The sequence below is a fragment of the Salvelinus alpinus genome, chromosome 18 (genome assembly GCF_045679555.1).
Source record: "Salvelinus alpinus chromosome 18, SLU_Salpinus.1, whole genome shotgun sequence".
Lineage (NCBI taxonomy): Eukaryota > Metazoa > Chordata > Actinopteri > Salmoniformes > Salmonidae > Salvelinus > Salvelinus alpinus.
The window spans coordinates 34,729,260-34,746,161 of NC_092103.1; the positions used below are offsets into that span (position 1 = coordinate 34,729,260).

Genomic DNA, 16,902 nt, shown 5'->3' on the forward strand with positions numbered 1-16,902 from the left:
TCCTTAAGCCATTTCGCCACAACTTTGGAAGTATGCTTGGGGTCATTGTCCATTTGGAAGACCCATTTGCGACCAAGCTTTAACTTCCTGACTGATGTCTTGAGATGTTGCTTCAATATATCCACATAATTTTCTTCCCTCATGATGCCATCTATTTTGTGAAGTGCACCAGTCCCTCCTGCAGCAAAGCACCCCCACAACATGATGCTGCCACCCCCGTGCTTCACGGTTGGGATGGTGTTCTCCGTCTTGCAAGCCTCCCCCTTTTTCCTCCAAACATAACAATGGTCATTATGGCCAAACAGTTCTATTTTTGTTTCATCAGACCAGAGGACATTTCTCCAAAAAGTACGATCTTTGTCCCCATGTGCAGCTGGAAACTGTTGTCTCGATTTTTTATGTTGGTTTTGGAGCAGTGGCTTCTTCCTTGCTGAGCGGGCTTTCAGGTTAGGTCGATATCGGACTCATTTTACTGTGGATATAGATACTTTTGTACCTGTTTCCTCCAGCATCTTCACAAGGTCCTTTGCTGTTGTTCTGGGATTGATTTGCACTTTTCGCACCAAAGTACATTCATCTCTAGGAGACAGAACGCATCTCCTTCCTGAGCGGTATGACGGCTGCGTGGTCCCATGGTGTTTATACTTGCGTACTATTGTTTGTACAGATGAATGTGGTACTTTCAGGCGTTTGGAAATTGCTCCCAAGGATGAACCAGACTTGTGGAGGTCTACAATTTGTTTTCTGAGGTCTTGGCTGATTTCTTTTGATTTTCCCATGATGTCAAGCAAAGAGGCACTGAGTTTGAAGGTAGGCCTTGAAATACATCCACAGGTACACCTCCAATTGACTCAAATGATGTCAATAGCCTATCAGAAGCTTCTAAAGCCATGACATCATTTTCTGGAATTTTCCAAGCTGTTTAACGGCACAGTCAACTTAGTGTATGTAAACTTCTGACCCAATGGAATTGTGATACAGTGAATTATAAGTGAAATAATCTGTCTGTAAACAATTGTTAGAAAAATGACTTGTGTCATGCACAAAGTAGATGTCCTAACCGACTTGCCAAAACTATAGTTTGTTAACAAGAAATTTGTGGAGTGGTTGAAAAATTTGTTTTAATGACTCCAACCTAAGTGTATGTAAACTTCCGACTTCAACAGTAACTTACTTGTACCTTCATGTACTTAATGTACCACTCTCTTACCTTATCATAATTGCCATGTTTTTGTTGTCATAGGTCACTTTAGACAACAATTATGTATATTTTAAAATCATCTTTTAAAATGTAATCTTTCTAATTCATTAGGCACTACAGATATACAGTATCATTGATTGAAAAAGCTATTTGCATGTGAAAATAACCTGGGATGCATTTGTTTCCACGTCATTTCAACCCAAAAAATGCTACTGTTTGTGATGACGTTGAATCAATGTGGAAAACTGATTGGATTTTTAAAAGTAATTAACGTAAGTGAATGTAGTCTTTTTTTCAACCAACTTTTAACCTAAATCCAATGACATGGAGTAATGTTTTGTTGAATTCACGTCAGTTGACAGCTCATCCAAATTTTTATCAAAACTAGACGTTGAACTGACGTTTGTGCCCAGTGAGATGCTAGTTGACGAAGTACAAGATGTAAACAATAACAACATAATTTACAAGCCCAACAGCATCTTCCTTAATGGTCATGGAAGTACTGGGTGTCAGAAATACATACAGCATCACAGCACAATCTGGAGACTGGGTATTACTTTAGAACCCACCCTAATAGAGGATATTGAATGTGATCAGCTGCCATTTGAGCTGTATGCTAGAGGATACGGCCTTATATAGACACAGGTTACAACAGGTTAACAGGTTTGAAGTTGTTTGAGTAGCAGCTGCCCGGGTAACTGGGGTCACAGAGGAGATTCCTCCAGTTCAGCCCTGAAAGGAAGTGAATGCAAGTGACAGCACAGGAGTCCAAAATACATTGAGAAACACAAAGGAGTCCAAAAGTATTTCTGAATGTGTGTTATGTAGATTATTTGATAGCAGTCCATTTATTTGAGGAAAGATGGTCCTGTCTGTCCATGAATGAGTTAAAAATAAGACTAAGAATAATAGACCTAACTGATTGGATTTATATAGTGCTTTTCCAGAGCTCAAGGATCTTTACATAGTAAAACGTGAGGTAGTCTCCTTAGTTTGGCAGCTGTTGTAGTAATAGTCTTGAACACTGGGCAGCAGCTGTTTCCTCTGTGGGACACTGAATTCAACGGCTTTCACACCACGGCTGTTTAGTCCTGCAATCCACCCCACAAACAGGACTATATCTTGAGGGAATATGGCAATGGACATTAGACAGTCATAAAAGTAAACGTAATATTTAATAATGTCGTAAGAATTGTGATTGTGAAATTAAAGTGATGCTTCTTTGTTGTTTGCAAACAAGATGTGGCAGCATTAGCTTACTTTGGCCTGGTTTTTCTGTAACATGGCTGTCTCTTAGCTACATTGTATAGCAATTGTAATATCCCAGACAGAGTAGAGGGTGCCATAAACAGCCACTTGAGCTCCCCATGACCCCAGGCAATCCACGCAAAAGCCATCTTAGTCCGGCTCTCTGGGGCCCATAGACCATCACCTGTCTCACATCAGTATGTAGTGAATTTACAACCAGACACATTCTGGCTATCACCTCCCACTCTGGGATTAAGGCGGGGATAAGGAGGCCAACGGATGCAGAGATGCAACCTCAAGTCAAAACCTGCAGTGGAGACAGCCTATAGTATAAACACATTTAAAAATAACCCCACATCTCACTCCAATACCATCTGGTCAAACAAACCACGCCAAATATAACCCAGTGATGCTAATCTGAGATATATTGGCAATAAAGTTAAAATAGCAGTGGCCTGTGAGGTCCAGCAGTTGGTGCCGCTGCTGACCCATGTATACCAGGGGGGTCGATGTGGGTTTGAATCCGACCCACTGCCCTTGTGACTTGCATTCCTGTCTTTTCTCCACTGTCCAATCTGTTAAATAAAATGACAATTTCCACTCATTAAAAAAAGGAATAGTACAAGCCAAGTGGTTAACTTTGTGGATAACATTCCATCTAATTGAGCAGTTCTCAATTAATCTTCTTTTAGATTCTTTAACAATCTTTTCATTCTTCAAATGTTTATGATAAACACTGGTGGCTGAATCTAAAACTATGAAACAGTACATTTCAAAAATACATTTAAATAACATTAACAGTACGGGACCAATGTGTCTGCTTAATTAGTCTTCTCATCCCATGTCATTACTTCTGGCTTTAGGATCACTTTAGAGAGTGTAATATAATGCTTGTTAGGAAGTCACAATGATTTCACATTAGTTTGGACCACAAACTCATCCACAGTCAATCCCTTCCCTTCCTGCTTCCTCTGGCAAAAAAAAAGGATGTGCGGCCAATGTGTGCGTCCTACGTAATCAACTGTGTGGCCAATGTGTGCGTCCTACGTAATCAACTGTGTGACTGTGTCATCGTCTGTGTCATTGGTGCGTTCAAGATAACTGGGAATTCAGAAATATACGAGGTCAAATCATGACGTTAGTGATCTTCAGGTCGGGAATTCTGGGCTCTAGCAAGAGGCCCGAGTTGGAATTCCAAGTTGGATGACTTTTCAAAACGATTTTTCCCAGTTGGGGCTATTTTTTCCAGAGTTCCCAGTAGTCTTGAACGCACTGAAGTCGGAGATTTCCGAGTTCCAAGTTGTTTTGAATGCGGCATATTTCATCGACTGACAGATTGCTATAACATATGATGCCGTTAGTTGATAGGTAAAGTACCTATCCAGGCGTTGTAAGATCTGGCAAGGTCTAAGCAGTGGAACATAACCCTTGATTTGATTACATTTACATTTAAGTCATTTAGCAGACGCTCTGATTAATCAGATGAGGTAGTTCAGGGCAACAACAAAATTGTGACTAACCTCTACCTGTAGCCCCTTGATCACGTATCTGACAGGGCTAAATAGATGGAAGCAGTAAGTTGGAAACACTACCTCCAACATAACAATGTAAGTGAGTGTGTGTATCAATAGTGCTGGTTTCACGTGCTTGTCGGAATTGGGCAACTGGGAATTCGTAAATCCGACATTATTGTGTTCATGCGCTATTAAAATCGGAACAATTCTTCAACCAATAGCCTAAGACTTTAGCTAGATAAATGTTTTACTAATAAAGTTAACTAGCTTGCGTAACATTGACAATGGTCATACTAGCTAAATTATACATATTGACAGGTTTGTAATTGTCAAAAACGGATTTGCTGTCATTTTTTGGTTGAAAATGTAAAAGATCAGTGGTGGAACTTCACAACTCGACAACTTGGCTAAGTTGATTTTCTCACTTCCCCACTTGTAATTCTCACTAAGAGGGTCATTCAAGTGAAATTTCCCACTGGGAACTCATTCTGATAGCATGTACACTCGGCATAGGTCTGGGCTCCTTCAGCCAGGTAATGTGCTTGCCCAGTCACCCACTACCAAAGGTGACTGACTGCTTTGTGTAACAGTATAACTTTAGTACGTCCCCTCGCCCCGACCTCGGGCGCGAACCAGGGACCCTCTGCACACATCAACAACGGTCGCCCACGAAGCATCGTTACCCATCGCTCCACAAAGGCCACGGCCCTTGCAGAGCAAGGGGCAACACTACATCTAGGTTTCAGAGCAAGTGACGTAACTGATTGAAACGCTACTAGCGCGTACCCGCTAACTAGCTAGCCATTTCACATCCGTTACACTCACCCCCCCCTTTCAACCTCCTCCTTTTCCGCAGCAACCAGTGATCCGGGTCACGGCACCAATGTAACAGTATAACTTTAAACCGTCCCCTCGCCCCGACACGGGCGCGAACCAGGGACCCTCTGCACACATCAACAACTGACACCCACGAAGCATCGTTACCCATCGCTCCACAAAAGCCCCTCTGCAAGGGGAAACCCTACTTAAGTCTCAGAGCAAGTGACGTAACTGATTGAAATGCTAGTAGCGCGTACCCGCTAACTAGCTAGCCATTTCACATCCGTTACATTTGCCCTAAGTAAACAAATCAAAATAGGTGCGCTCACTTTAATTAAGGAACGTTGCGATTTCACCGGTCGTCACTAGCTCCCACAGCCATAAACCCCGCCTATTCCTACAATTTCGCATCTTAAAATGTGAACCATAACGACACTACAAACATGATGCCTAACCTTAACTTCAAATTAAGACCAAAAATCATATTTTAGTTTCAATACATTTTTACGATAGCCAATGTTGACTTTGTGGCTATGGTAACCGATTGCACCGGTGTGATAGATCCAAAATGGACGCCGGAGTAAAAACTGCACTGAGCTTTAAAAACTTCAGGAATAACAAAAGGGCAAAGAGGATGCAATCAAGAGAAGACACAGCTTCTTCGTTATAACCAGAAGAATCGTAAAACGGTTGGAAGGCTAAATGATGAATCTTCCGGTAATGACACAGAAAATTGATTGTTGACTGTAAATATAGACACATTGCATTGGCTATCCGGCTAGTATTAACTAAGCGAATGTAACCTGTCTGCCCTCCGCTTTATGATATTCACGGATGATGATGCACGATAGTGATGACTTGATAACAATGATGTGTGTTTCATGTAATGTCAGCAGGAAGCTGTCAAAATGTTTAGCTAGCTCGCTAACATTAGCTAGTTCATTTATAGCTAATGGACTAGTTAACTAACGTTATCGAACTAGCTAGCTAACATTACCTGGCTATCTAGTTAACAACTGGAAGATGAATTGCTAGCTAATTGAGCAAATGATAGCCATACCACCTCTAGTTATAACCTAGGTTCTGTTTCAAACACTTAAAAGACACACCCTCAAATTAAGTGGACACTTCTGATGACGTCTGACGAGTATACACTTGCAGGGCGAGGAAGGAATGATTTTTAAATGGAACACACTTGGCCGGAAACTCGTCACTCGTTCATCCCGCGATGATTGTGTTTTCAGCCACCCGTAGCTTGTGGGTGTTTTTATAAGCGCTACAGTAAATTATGAGTGTATGTCTACTTATATTAAATATATAATTATTAATATACGCCTACTGTATGATAGCTAGCAAATTAATTACTGTCTAGCTGGAACATATTTCTACAATTTCCAAAAGATAACCAAACAAAAACATATTTACCTTTTACGTAGTAGCAAAATGTCTAACTTATTTGCATTTGTTTTTACTTACACTTATATGCTGACTTCTCCATTGATGTTGTTTTTAAGTTTTCGTGGACTTTTCTTAGCGGATGTACAATCGTAGCGAATTGAATTATGGGGAGTTTCAGGCCCCGGAGTGAACACTCGCGAAGCCAACTCGAGGGCTGAGGGGCTTACATTGCAAACTTCCCTTGCTTAGCTAATCATTTGCACCACCCTCCAAGATGGCGAAGGCGATTCCCCCAAGGGCATAAGTGGACGAGGGTGTGTCTTTTGGATTGTAGCCCTAGTATTACTATTTACCCAGTGTCATGATTAGGAAATCTTGGTCACCATGGATACTAACAGCATAATTAGATGGCTAATAGTAAGCTAGCTAGCTGATCGTTAGTCATGATATAGCCCAAAGACCAGCAGATGGCGATATTGAGTCGTTTCATCATACGTCCAAACACATTAGCTGTGTTCGACCGCACTAACCATACTATTTGTGATGTAAATTGAGTATGTAGTATACTTATTGGTCATAGTATGGATAGTTAGTATGCCAAAAGTTCCTGGATGTTGTACTACATTCTACAAAATACGAAGAATTAACTCAGGACACTTTCTGTACTTTTAAGGCCCATAACGCAATTCTTCAGAAAATGGGCGTGGCTTCACACCATTTTCAGATTTGACGAATAAATTGTCTAGCTAGTAATTTGTTATGCTAGCAAGTGGTTGCATAGCAAGACAATCAACTTCCGGTAGACAGGCGTAGCGCTAGTATGCTCAACTGAAAGGATACCGTTCATTTACGGTATACTAAAATGAACTAATAGTTAGTATGGGTATTCGAACACAGCTATTGTCTTCAGCTGGCAATACACTTGTATCCCCCATGAACCGGTTCGTACCTAAAACATTCTCCATTCAGGCTGCAAATGTGACAATTTCCTCCTTACTGTGGCAAGAAAAAGTATGTAACATTTGATCTTCATCTAGGTCACAACAATAGACAAACACTGAACGTTTGACATCCCTAGTAGTATTCATAGTAGTACAACATATGTACACAATATGCAGTGGTGGGAAAAGTACCCAATTGTCATACTTGGGTAAAAGTAAAGATACATAATAGAAAATGACTCAAATGAAAGTCACCCAGTAGAATACTATACTGAACAAAAATAGAAATGCATCATCTAAAGTGTTGATCCCATGTTTCAGGAACTGAAATAAAAGATCCCAGAAATTTTCCATACGCACAAAAAGCTTATTTCTCTAAAATGTTGTGCACAAATTTGTTTGTGTCCCTTTTAGTGGGCATTTCTCCTTTGCCAAGATAATCCATCCACCTGACAGGTGTGGCATATCAAGAAGCTAACTAAACAGCATGGTCATTACACAGGTGCACCTTGTGCTGGGGACAATAGACCACTCTAAAATGTGCAGTTTTGTGAAACAACACAATGCCACAGATGTCTCATGTTTTGAGTGGGGGTTATGGTATGGGCAGGCATACGTGTGCAATTGGCATGTTGACTGCAAGAATGTCTGCCAGAGCTGTTGCCAGAGAATGTTATGTTTATTTCTCTACCATAAGCCCTCGTTTTAGAGACATGGTACGTCCAACCGGTACATCCAACCGGCATCACAAGCGCAGACCACGTGTAACCATACCAGCCCAGGACCTCCACATCCAGCTTCTTCACCTGCAGGATCGTCTGAGACCAGCCATCCGGACAGCTGATGAAACTGATGCATATTTTTGTCTGTAATAAAAACCTTTTGTGTGGAAATACTCATTCTGGTTGGCTGGGCTGACTCTCCAGTGGGTGGGCCTATGGCCTCCCAGGCCCACCCATGGCTGCATCCCTGCCCAGTCATGTGAAATCCATAGATTAGGGCCAAATGTATTTATTTAAATTGACTGATTTCCTTTTATGAACTGTAAAATCATTGAAATTGTTGCATGTTGCATTTATATTTGTTCAGTATATTTGAGTGAGTCTAAAAGTATCTGCTTTTAAATATCAAAAGTAATAGTAAATAATATGATAATAAATCATTTCGAATTCTTCATATTAAGCAAACCAGAAAGCACGATTTTCTTGTTCTTTTTGGTATTTGGTATTTTATTATGATCCCCATTAGCTGTTGCAAAAGCAGTAGCTACTCTTTCTGGGGTCCACACAAAACATGAAACATGACATAGTACAGAACATAAATGTTATTTGAATTTACAGATAACCATGGGCACAACACTCAGACATCATTTACAAACATAGCATTTGTGTTTAGTGAGTCCTCCAGATCAGAGGCAGTAGATGACCAGGGATGTTCTCTTGATAAGTGCGCGAATTGGACCATTTTCCTGTCCTGCTAAGCATTTGAAAATAATATATTTTCTTTTGGAATGTAGTGGAGTAAAGGTTGCCAAAAATGTAAAAAGTACCGAAACCACCAAAAAATTCCTTCAAATTATGTATAAATATAAAGTGGATAGTGTCCTGGTCACGTAGTTGAATAAATGGCGTATAATTCATGATTGGTGTCCATTTGTTGCTATGATTTCAACATTTGTATACATCTGCAATGACTAGCTGGCTGTTTTCTCACATTAAGGGTTGCCCTAGTCACATTTCCACACCAAATAGTTGGTGCAATACACATAAAGCATTGTAAAATTCCTTTATGTGTCCTTAAACTGATGAGGTTGCTGTAAACTTGTGGCAGACTTGTTTATTGTGACACCCTATGGGGCTATTCTTTCCCTTGGTATCTTCCCTAATAGTAGATCTTGAATTAGATTTCTCCATAAACATGGAGAGCAGGGGTCAGAGTCTGAAGTACACAATAACACATAGCTGGAGAACATTGAGATGCTAACTGTTTGGTCAACAATTGATATGTTATTAATTCATCAACCTGTCTGGGGAGTGGAAACTGTGGATGAAGGCTTCGGTTTATACCTAAGCTATACCTAACTAGTTACAACATTTTTACACTGACTTGGAAACTGAAATGTTGATTGAAATGCATTCGTCCAGTCCACACAAGACCAATAGATAACAATACTTTATTTTGTTCTACTTTCAGGAGGTGAAGTAGTGAGTGGAGCCTCTCTCCCGCCAACAGCCTAGCATGGACAACTTCTTCAAGGCTGCTGTATGTGACCTGGACAAGCTTCTGGATGACTTTGAGCTCAATACAGGTTAGACGTGGTTACTATGAAAAACCCCATTGATAGCATGTATTTATTTGTATTTTCTGTATGTGGGTTGGGAGGGTGTGGTGTTAAAGCTCCAATATGTAACTTTTTGGACGACCTGACCAACTTTACATAGAAATGTGAGTTATAAATATGTCATTCACATTGAAAGCAAGTCTAAGAAGCGGTAGATCTGTTCTATGTGCGCTATTTCTATGCTTCCCGTTCTAAAGTTTAGTTTTTGCGTCTTTTACATTGGGTTTTGTACACCAGCTTCAAACAGCTGAAAATACTATATTTCTGGGTATTGAAAATATATTTCACAGCGGTTTAGATGATACAATGATTCTCTACGCTAAACATGGCTTGTTTTGTCATATGAACTGAAATAAGGCAAACTATTAGAATTTTAACAACCAGGAAATGGTGGAGCGAATTCTGCATATTGCACCTTTAACTGAAAAATTAATATTGTTTTTAAACTAGTTGATACTTGTACATGTGGTGCACATTGTACTTTGTAGTTGCTAACTTAAAACGTGTTGCTCACATATTCTGCCGAGATATTAACGACAGAATTGTTTAACGGATAATTCTCTCTTTCCCTCCCGACCAGATGAGCACAACTACAGATCAGTCTCTTTGTCACCTCCCGCGTATCCCGGCCACTCTCTGGGACCCCAGGGTTTCCTTCCGGAAACCTCCACAGTTCCAGTTCCACACTCTCTCTTTGACCTAAACTCCCTGCACTATGGCACTGCCCCCAGCTGCCCCGACTGTCCCAGCCCCAGTCCTGGGGATTGCGATGCCAAGGGACGGCCTCTCACGGGGGTTGACCTGCTCTCCTCTGTGGACGGCCGGGGGGCTGCTAAGAGCTGTGCGCCACCCTTCCCCAAGCAGGCCCTGAAGCCTGTGTGTGACCTGGTCAGTGACACAGGCTCAGCTCACCTCCTCCTCCGGGTCAACAGCCACGACGCCTTCACTGAGCTGGATGTGGTGGAGAGACAGCTGGAGGAGCTTCTGGTGGACTTCACCAGCCCCGTGGTGGCGCTGCCTGAGGACTCCTCAGCAGGTCTGGTTCCCGGCCGTGGGAGGACTGAGGGGAGGGAGGCTCTTGCCGGGGGAGGGGAGGGGCTGCTGGGGCTGGACTCTGGTGGTTACTCTGCCTCTCTCAGTCTGCTGGATGTGATTCTCCCTGCTGCTGTGGAGAGGCCCCCCTCACTGAGGAACTCTGAGTCTGGAGAGACAGAGGAAGAGAGAGACAGAGAGGGAGAGGCGACAGAGGTGGCCTTCGTCAACCAACACCTGAAAATCACACCAGCCCACCAGGACCAGGCTAGTGTCCCACCTGTTGCCATAGACACCAAGAAAGAGGACACTCCCACGTGTGATATCGACACAGAGGCCAGGGAGGAGGGTGAGGGTTTTTTGGAGCCCTCTGAGCTGACTGAAGCAGAGAGCTCTGGGAGCTGCACTGGACAGGAACCTAACCCTGAGGACGGCAGTGGTGGTGTGGCCGAGAGCCCATCAGCAGAGACAGAGCTTTCGCTGTCCTGCCTGCCCATGGGCGTGTCCATGTGTGGGGCCCTGGTGGCCTCCAAGAACCCTGAGGAAGCCATGGGAGGGGGGGAAGGGGAGGTTGGCCTAACTGAGACCTTAGAGGCAGAGTCCCTGTCTGCTTTTGAAGTCCAGGAGGAAGTTACTCTCCCAGAGAACCCTGAGACTGTGGGGGACTGTACCAACCCTGATGCTGCCCCTGACAACAAACCTGTCCAGTCACCTAACACACAGAGCCCAGAGACAACCACCATGCCTTTCCTCCTGGCAGTCTCGGCTCCCGCCGTCTCCCAGCGGCCACTGGAGGTCAGCTTCTCCCTAGTGGAAAAGCAGCCAGTCCCAGGGGCTCCACAGCGCCCAGCCTCCCCTCCCTCAGAGCCCAGCCCCAACCCAATGGACCCACCTGCGTTTGGGTTTGAGTACCTACCGGAGAGCAACCAGGCCGGGCTGCTGGTGACAGATGAGGAGCTGGACGCCTTCCTCCGGGGGGAGAACCAGGGCCAGGAGGACCACGGGGTCCCTGACTGCGAGAGGCCCAAGGAGAACCTCCAGGATGAGGGCTTCTCCGAGCTCAACGGGAATCTGGAGGAGCGGCTTGTGGAGGAGGAGCTGCGGAGCTGCAGCCGGAGCCTAGGGGAGGGGCTGGAGAGGCTGGCCTCCCGGGAGAGTGACAGGACCTTGTCTGCAGAGGGGAACGTAGGTCGAGCTCTCTCCGCTCCCTCCCAGGACCCCGCCAGCCCCAGCCACAAAGACTCCAGCCCCTGTAGTCCCAGTAATCTCGCACCACCCTACTACGGAGGGGCCCGACCCAAACAGCTGCACTGTCAAGCACCCAGAGCACCTCCAGCAGCGGCGGAGGACCAAGGGCCCAGTAGCCCCACAGACCGCACTGACACTGGGGAAGAGGTGGACCAGAGCCCCTCTCCTCCCAGCCCCAACCCTGCCGAGGACCCCTCTAACCAAGGTGTACCCTGTCCAGGTTACTCCCCGCCTGAGCGCTATGTGAGCAGTGTGGGGTACGACGAACTGTCGGAGCCCCCACCCTACCCTGGCGAGCCTGCTGGAGAGGGGAGCGGGTCCTCAGAGGGGAGGGAGGTGGAGGATGAAGATGGGCTGGGGTGCAAGCAGCCCCCCTGGGTGCCGGATTCGGAGGCACCCAACTGTATGAACTGCTGGCAGAAGTTCACCTTCACCAGGAGGAGGCACCACTGCCGGGCCTGTGGGAAGGTACGTACCTAAATCTGGCCATGAAGGGACTTTCTTTACCTTCATTTCTAGGGTCATCTTTTGCACGGTTGTTGATAACATATTTGGTGTTTTGAAGATATTCATTTTATTGACATTAGTAGTTAGTAGCTAAATATACTTTTACATAGTAACACATAATAAAGAGCTCTAACATACACTGAACTAAAATATAAATGCAACATGCAGTTCCACACTCTCTCCTTGACCTAAACTCCCTGTACTATGACACTGCCCCCAGCTTCCCGACTGCCCCAGCCCCAGTCCTGGTCCCATGTTTCTTGAGATTAAATAAAAGATCCCAGAAATGTTTTATACACACAAAAAGCTGGGTGCACAAATTTGTTTGCATTTCTCCTTTGCAAGATAATCCATCCACCTGACAGGCATGGCATATCAAGAAGCTGATTAAACAGCATGATCATTACACAGGTGCACCTTGTGCTGGGGACAATGAAAGTCCACTCTAAAATGTGCAGTTTTGTCAAACAACACATTGCCACAGTTGTCTCAAGGTTTGAGTGGGGGTTATGGCATGGGCAGGCATAAGCTACGGACAACGAACACAATTGCATTTTATCAATGGCAATTTGAATGCACATAGATACCGTGACAAGTTCCTGAGGCCCATTGTCGTGCCATTCATCTGCCGCCATCACCTCAAATTTCAGCATGATAATGCAAAGCCCCATGTCGCAAGGATCTGTACACAATTCCTGGGAGCTGAAAATGTCCCTGTTCTTCCATGGCCTGCATAGTCACCAGACATGTCACCCATTGAGCATGTTTGGCATGCTCTGGATCGACGTGTACAACAGTGTGTTCCAGTTCCCGCCAATATCCAGCAACTTCGCACAGCCATTGAAGAGGAGTGCGACAACGCATTTCCACTGCTCCGGAGTCCAATGGTGGCGAGCTTTACACCACTCCAGCCGACGCTTGCCATTGCGCATAGTCATCTTTGGCTTGTGTCCGGCTGCTTGGCCATTGAAACCCAATTCATGAAGCTCCCAACGAACAGTTCTTGTGCTGATGTTGCTTCCAGAGGCAGTTTGGAACTCGGTAGTGAGTGTTGCAACCGAAGACAGACAATTTTACGAGCTTCAGCACTCGGCGGTCCCGTTCTGTGAGCTTGTGTGGCCGATCCACAACAACCAGGATCGTGGTGTTACCCTGTGAAGGAGGAAGATTCGTGAGGAAATCCACCGATAGGTGCGACCACGGCCGTTGTGGAACGGGTAAGGGCTGTAACTTCCCTCTGGGCAGGTGCCTAGGGGCCTTGCACTGGGCGCACACCGAGCAGGAGGAAACATAAACCCTCACGTCCTTGGCCAAGGTGGACCACCAGTACTTCCCACTAAGAAAACGCACCGTCCAACCGATGCCATTATGACCAGAGGAGGGTGGCGTGTGGGCCCAATAGATCAAACGGTCGCGGACAGCAGACGGAACGTACAGACGCCCAGCTGGACACTGGGGAGGAGTGGGCTCTGTACGTAACGCCCGCTCGATGTCCGCGTCCAGCTCCCACACCACCGGTGCCACCAGGCAAGAGGCCGGAAGTATGGGAGTGTGATCCATGGACCGCTCCTCTGTGTCATACATCCGGGACAGTGCATCTGCCTTAGCGTTCTGGGAACCTAGTCTGTTAGACAGGGTGAAAACAAAACGGGTAAAGAACATGGCCCACCTTGCCTGGCGAGGGTTCAGTCTCCTCGCCGCCCGGATGTACTCCAGATTGCGGTGGTCAGTCCAGATGAGCAAAGGGTGTTTAGCCTCCTCAAGCCAATGTCTCCACGCCTTCAGAGCCTTGACAACAGCCAACAGCTCCCGGTCCCCCACATCATAGTTCCGCTCCGCCGGGCTGAGCCTTTGAAAAGAAAGCACAGCGGCGGAACTTTGGTGGCGTACCCGAGCGCTGAGAGAGCACGGCTCCTATCCCAGCCTCGGACGCGTCCACCTCCACTATGAACGCCAAAGAGGGATCCGGATGAGCCAGCACGGGAGCCGAGGTAAACAGAGCCTTCAGGTGACCAAAAGCTCTGTCCGCCTCAGCCGACCACTGCAGTCGCACCGGTCCCCCCTTCAGCAGTGAGGTAATGGGAGCCGCTACCTGACCAAACCCTAGAAACCGCTGCACTTCCTTTACCGTGGTGGGAGTTGGCCAATTACGCACGGCTGAAATGCGGTCACTCTCCATCTCCACCCTTGAAGTGGAAATGCGGTACCCTAGGAAGGAGACGGACTGTTGGAAGAACAGACATTTCTCATCCTTGACGTACAGGTCATGCTCCAACAGTCAACCAAGCACCCTGCGCACCAGGGACACATGCTCGGCGCGTGTAGCGGAGTATATCAGAATGTCGTCGATATACACCACCACACCCTGCCCGTGCAGGTCTCGGAAAATCTTGTCTACAAATGCCTGGAAGACTGACGGAGAATTCATCAACCCGTACGGCATGACGAGGTACTCATAGTGCCCTGAGGTTGTACTAAATGCCGTCTTCCACTCGTCCTCCTCCCGGATATGCACCAGGTTGTAAGCGCTCCTGAGATCCAATTTTGTGAAGAAGCGCGCCCCGTGCATTGACTCTATCGCACTGGCTATGAGAGGCAGCGGGTAGCTGTACCTCACAGTGATTTGGTTGATACCTCGATAGTCAATGCACAGGCGCAGACCTCCCTCCTTCTTCTTCACAAAAACTTGAGGAGGCAGGTGAAGTGGAGGGCCGAATGTACCCCTGCCCCAGGGATTCGGAGACATATGTTTCCATAGCCGCCGTCTCCTCCTGTGACAGGGGATACACGTGACTCCTGGGAAGTGCTGCGTCTACCAGGAGATTTATCGCACAATCCCCCCGTCGATGTGGTGGTAATTGAGTCGCCTTCCTCTTACAGAAGGTGAGAGCCAAATCGGCATATGGTGGAGACCTGGTCTGGACTTTCCACCGTAGTAGCACCGACGGAAACCCCCAAACACCTCCCGAGCACTTTCGTGACCACCCCTTGAGAGCCCTCTGTTGCCACGAAATAGTGGTGTCATGACAGGCCAACCAGGGTATGCCCAGCACCACGGGAAACGCAGGAGAATCAATAAGGAAAAAACGAATTCTCCCCTTGTGACCCTCCTGTATAACCATGCCCAGTGGAGCGGTGGCCTCCCTAATTAGCCCTGACCCTAATGGTCGACTATCTAGGGCGTGCACAGGGAAGGGCATATCCACAGGAATTATGGGGATCCCTAAACTATGGGCAAATGCTCTGTCAATCAAATTCCCAGCTGCGCCTGAATCTACGTGCGCCTTATTCTGGGAATGCGGGGAAAACTTAGGAAAATGTATAAATAAAAACATGTGAGCAAAAGGGAGCTCTCAGTGAGCCTGGTGCCGACTCACCTGGGGTGACACAAGAGTGCCCTGCCTGCTGTCTCGACTTCCAGAGGAACCTCCCCAGCACCGACCAGCAGTGTGCCCTCTGCGGCCACAGATGGTACAGGGAACGGCCCCTCCTCCGGTCGCCCTAAGCGCAGCACCTCCCAGCTCCATGGGCATCGGAGCGGTGGTGCTGGGGGATGGGACTGACAGGCCCCGATCCAGACGTCCGCGGGTAGCCAGCAGGTTATCCAGCCGGATGGACAGGTCCACCAGCTGGTCAAACGTCAGAGTGGTATCCCTGCAGGCCAACTCCCGACGGACATCCTCGCGCAGACTGCACCAGTAGTGATCGATCAGGGCCCTGTCGTTCCATCCCGCGCTTGTGGCCAGGGTCCGGAAGTCCAATGCGAACTCCTGTGCGCTCCTCGTCCCCTGCCTCAAGTGGAACAGACGTTCACCCGCCGCTCTACCCTCAGGGTGGTCGAAAACGGGTGGTTGAGAACTGTCCGAAAGCGACGGGTGAACTCTGCGTAATGGTCCAACACCGCTTCTCCTTCCCCCCATATGGCGTTGGCCCACTCCAGGGCTTTCCCTGAGAGACAGGAGACGAGGGCGGACACGCTGTCACGTCCCGAAGTAGCCGGGGGGACGGTCGCCAGGTAGAGTTCCAGCTGGAGTAGGAATCCCTAGCATCCGGCAGCTGTCCCATCATACTCCGGGTGAAGGAGGGGTGAACGGTGGTGGCTGTTATAGTGGTGCCTGGGAGGCGCTGGCAGAACTACTCTTCTCTCCCATCGGTCCATCGTCTGCAGCACGCGATCCATGGCAGTGCCGAGATGTTGCAACATGGTCGCATGCTGCTGGACGCGCTCCAAGACCGCCAAAGGGGGGTTGTCTGCTCCTGCTGACTCCATTTAGAGGTGCGTGTTTCTGTAATGGCCTGGGTGTAGCTGGTGCAGAGGAGTCAGGCGCAGGACAGCAGAGATGAGTAATAAAAGTAACTTTACTCAAAATTACCAAATACATGTAGTAATACCAAGCCCACACAAAAGGACCGAAATACAATAAAGCAAACACGCACAAAAACCATGGGGAAAACAGAGGATTAAATAATGAACATGTAATTGGGGAATTGAAACCAGGTGCGTAAAACAAAGACAAAACAAATGGAAAATGAAAAGTGGATCGGCGATGGCTAGAAGGCCGGTGACGTCGACCGCCAAACGCCGCCCGAACAAGGAGAGGGACCGACTTCGGGAGAAGTCGTGACAAAACCAACAGTCTTAGGTTGCTATTA

At 46.8% G+C, this 16,902-nt stretch overlaps 1 protein-coding gene across 4 annotated transcripts in view; it reads left to right on the top strand.

Moving 5' to 3' along the window:
* The first annotated feature begins 5,171 nt into the window (after window positions 1–5,171).
* Window positions 5,172–16,902, top strand: part of LOC139544520 (zinc finger FYVE domain-containing protein 16-like) — a 56,714-nt gene continuing 44,983 nt past the window's right edge. For 3 of the 4 annotated variants that reach the window (XM_071351704.1, XM_071351706.1, XM_071351707.1), the window contains exons 1-3: window positions 5,172–5,499; window positions 9,315–9,429; window positions 10,043–12,210. In XM_071351704.1, the coding sequence (XP_071207805.1) occupies window positions 9,360–9,429; window positions 10,043–12,210 (2,238 nt within the window). In that variant the 5' untranslated portion in view covers window positions 5,172–5,499; window positions 9,315–9,359. The remainder of the gene's footprint in view (window positions 5,500–9,314; window positions 9,430–10,042; window positions 12,211–16,902) is intronic. The other variant, XM_071351705.1, reaches the window with a different exon arrangement.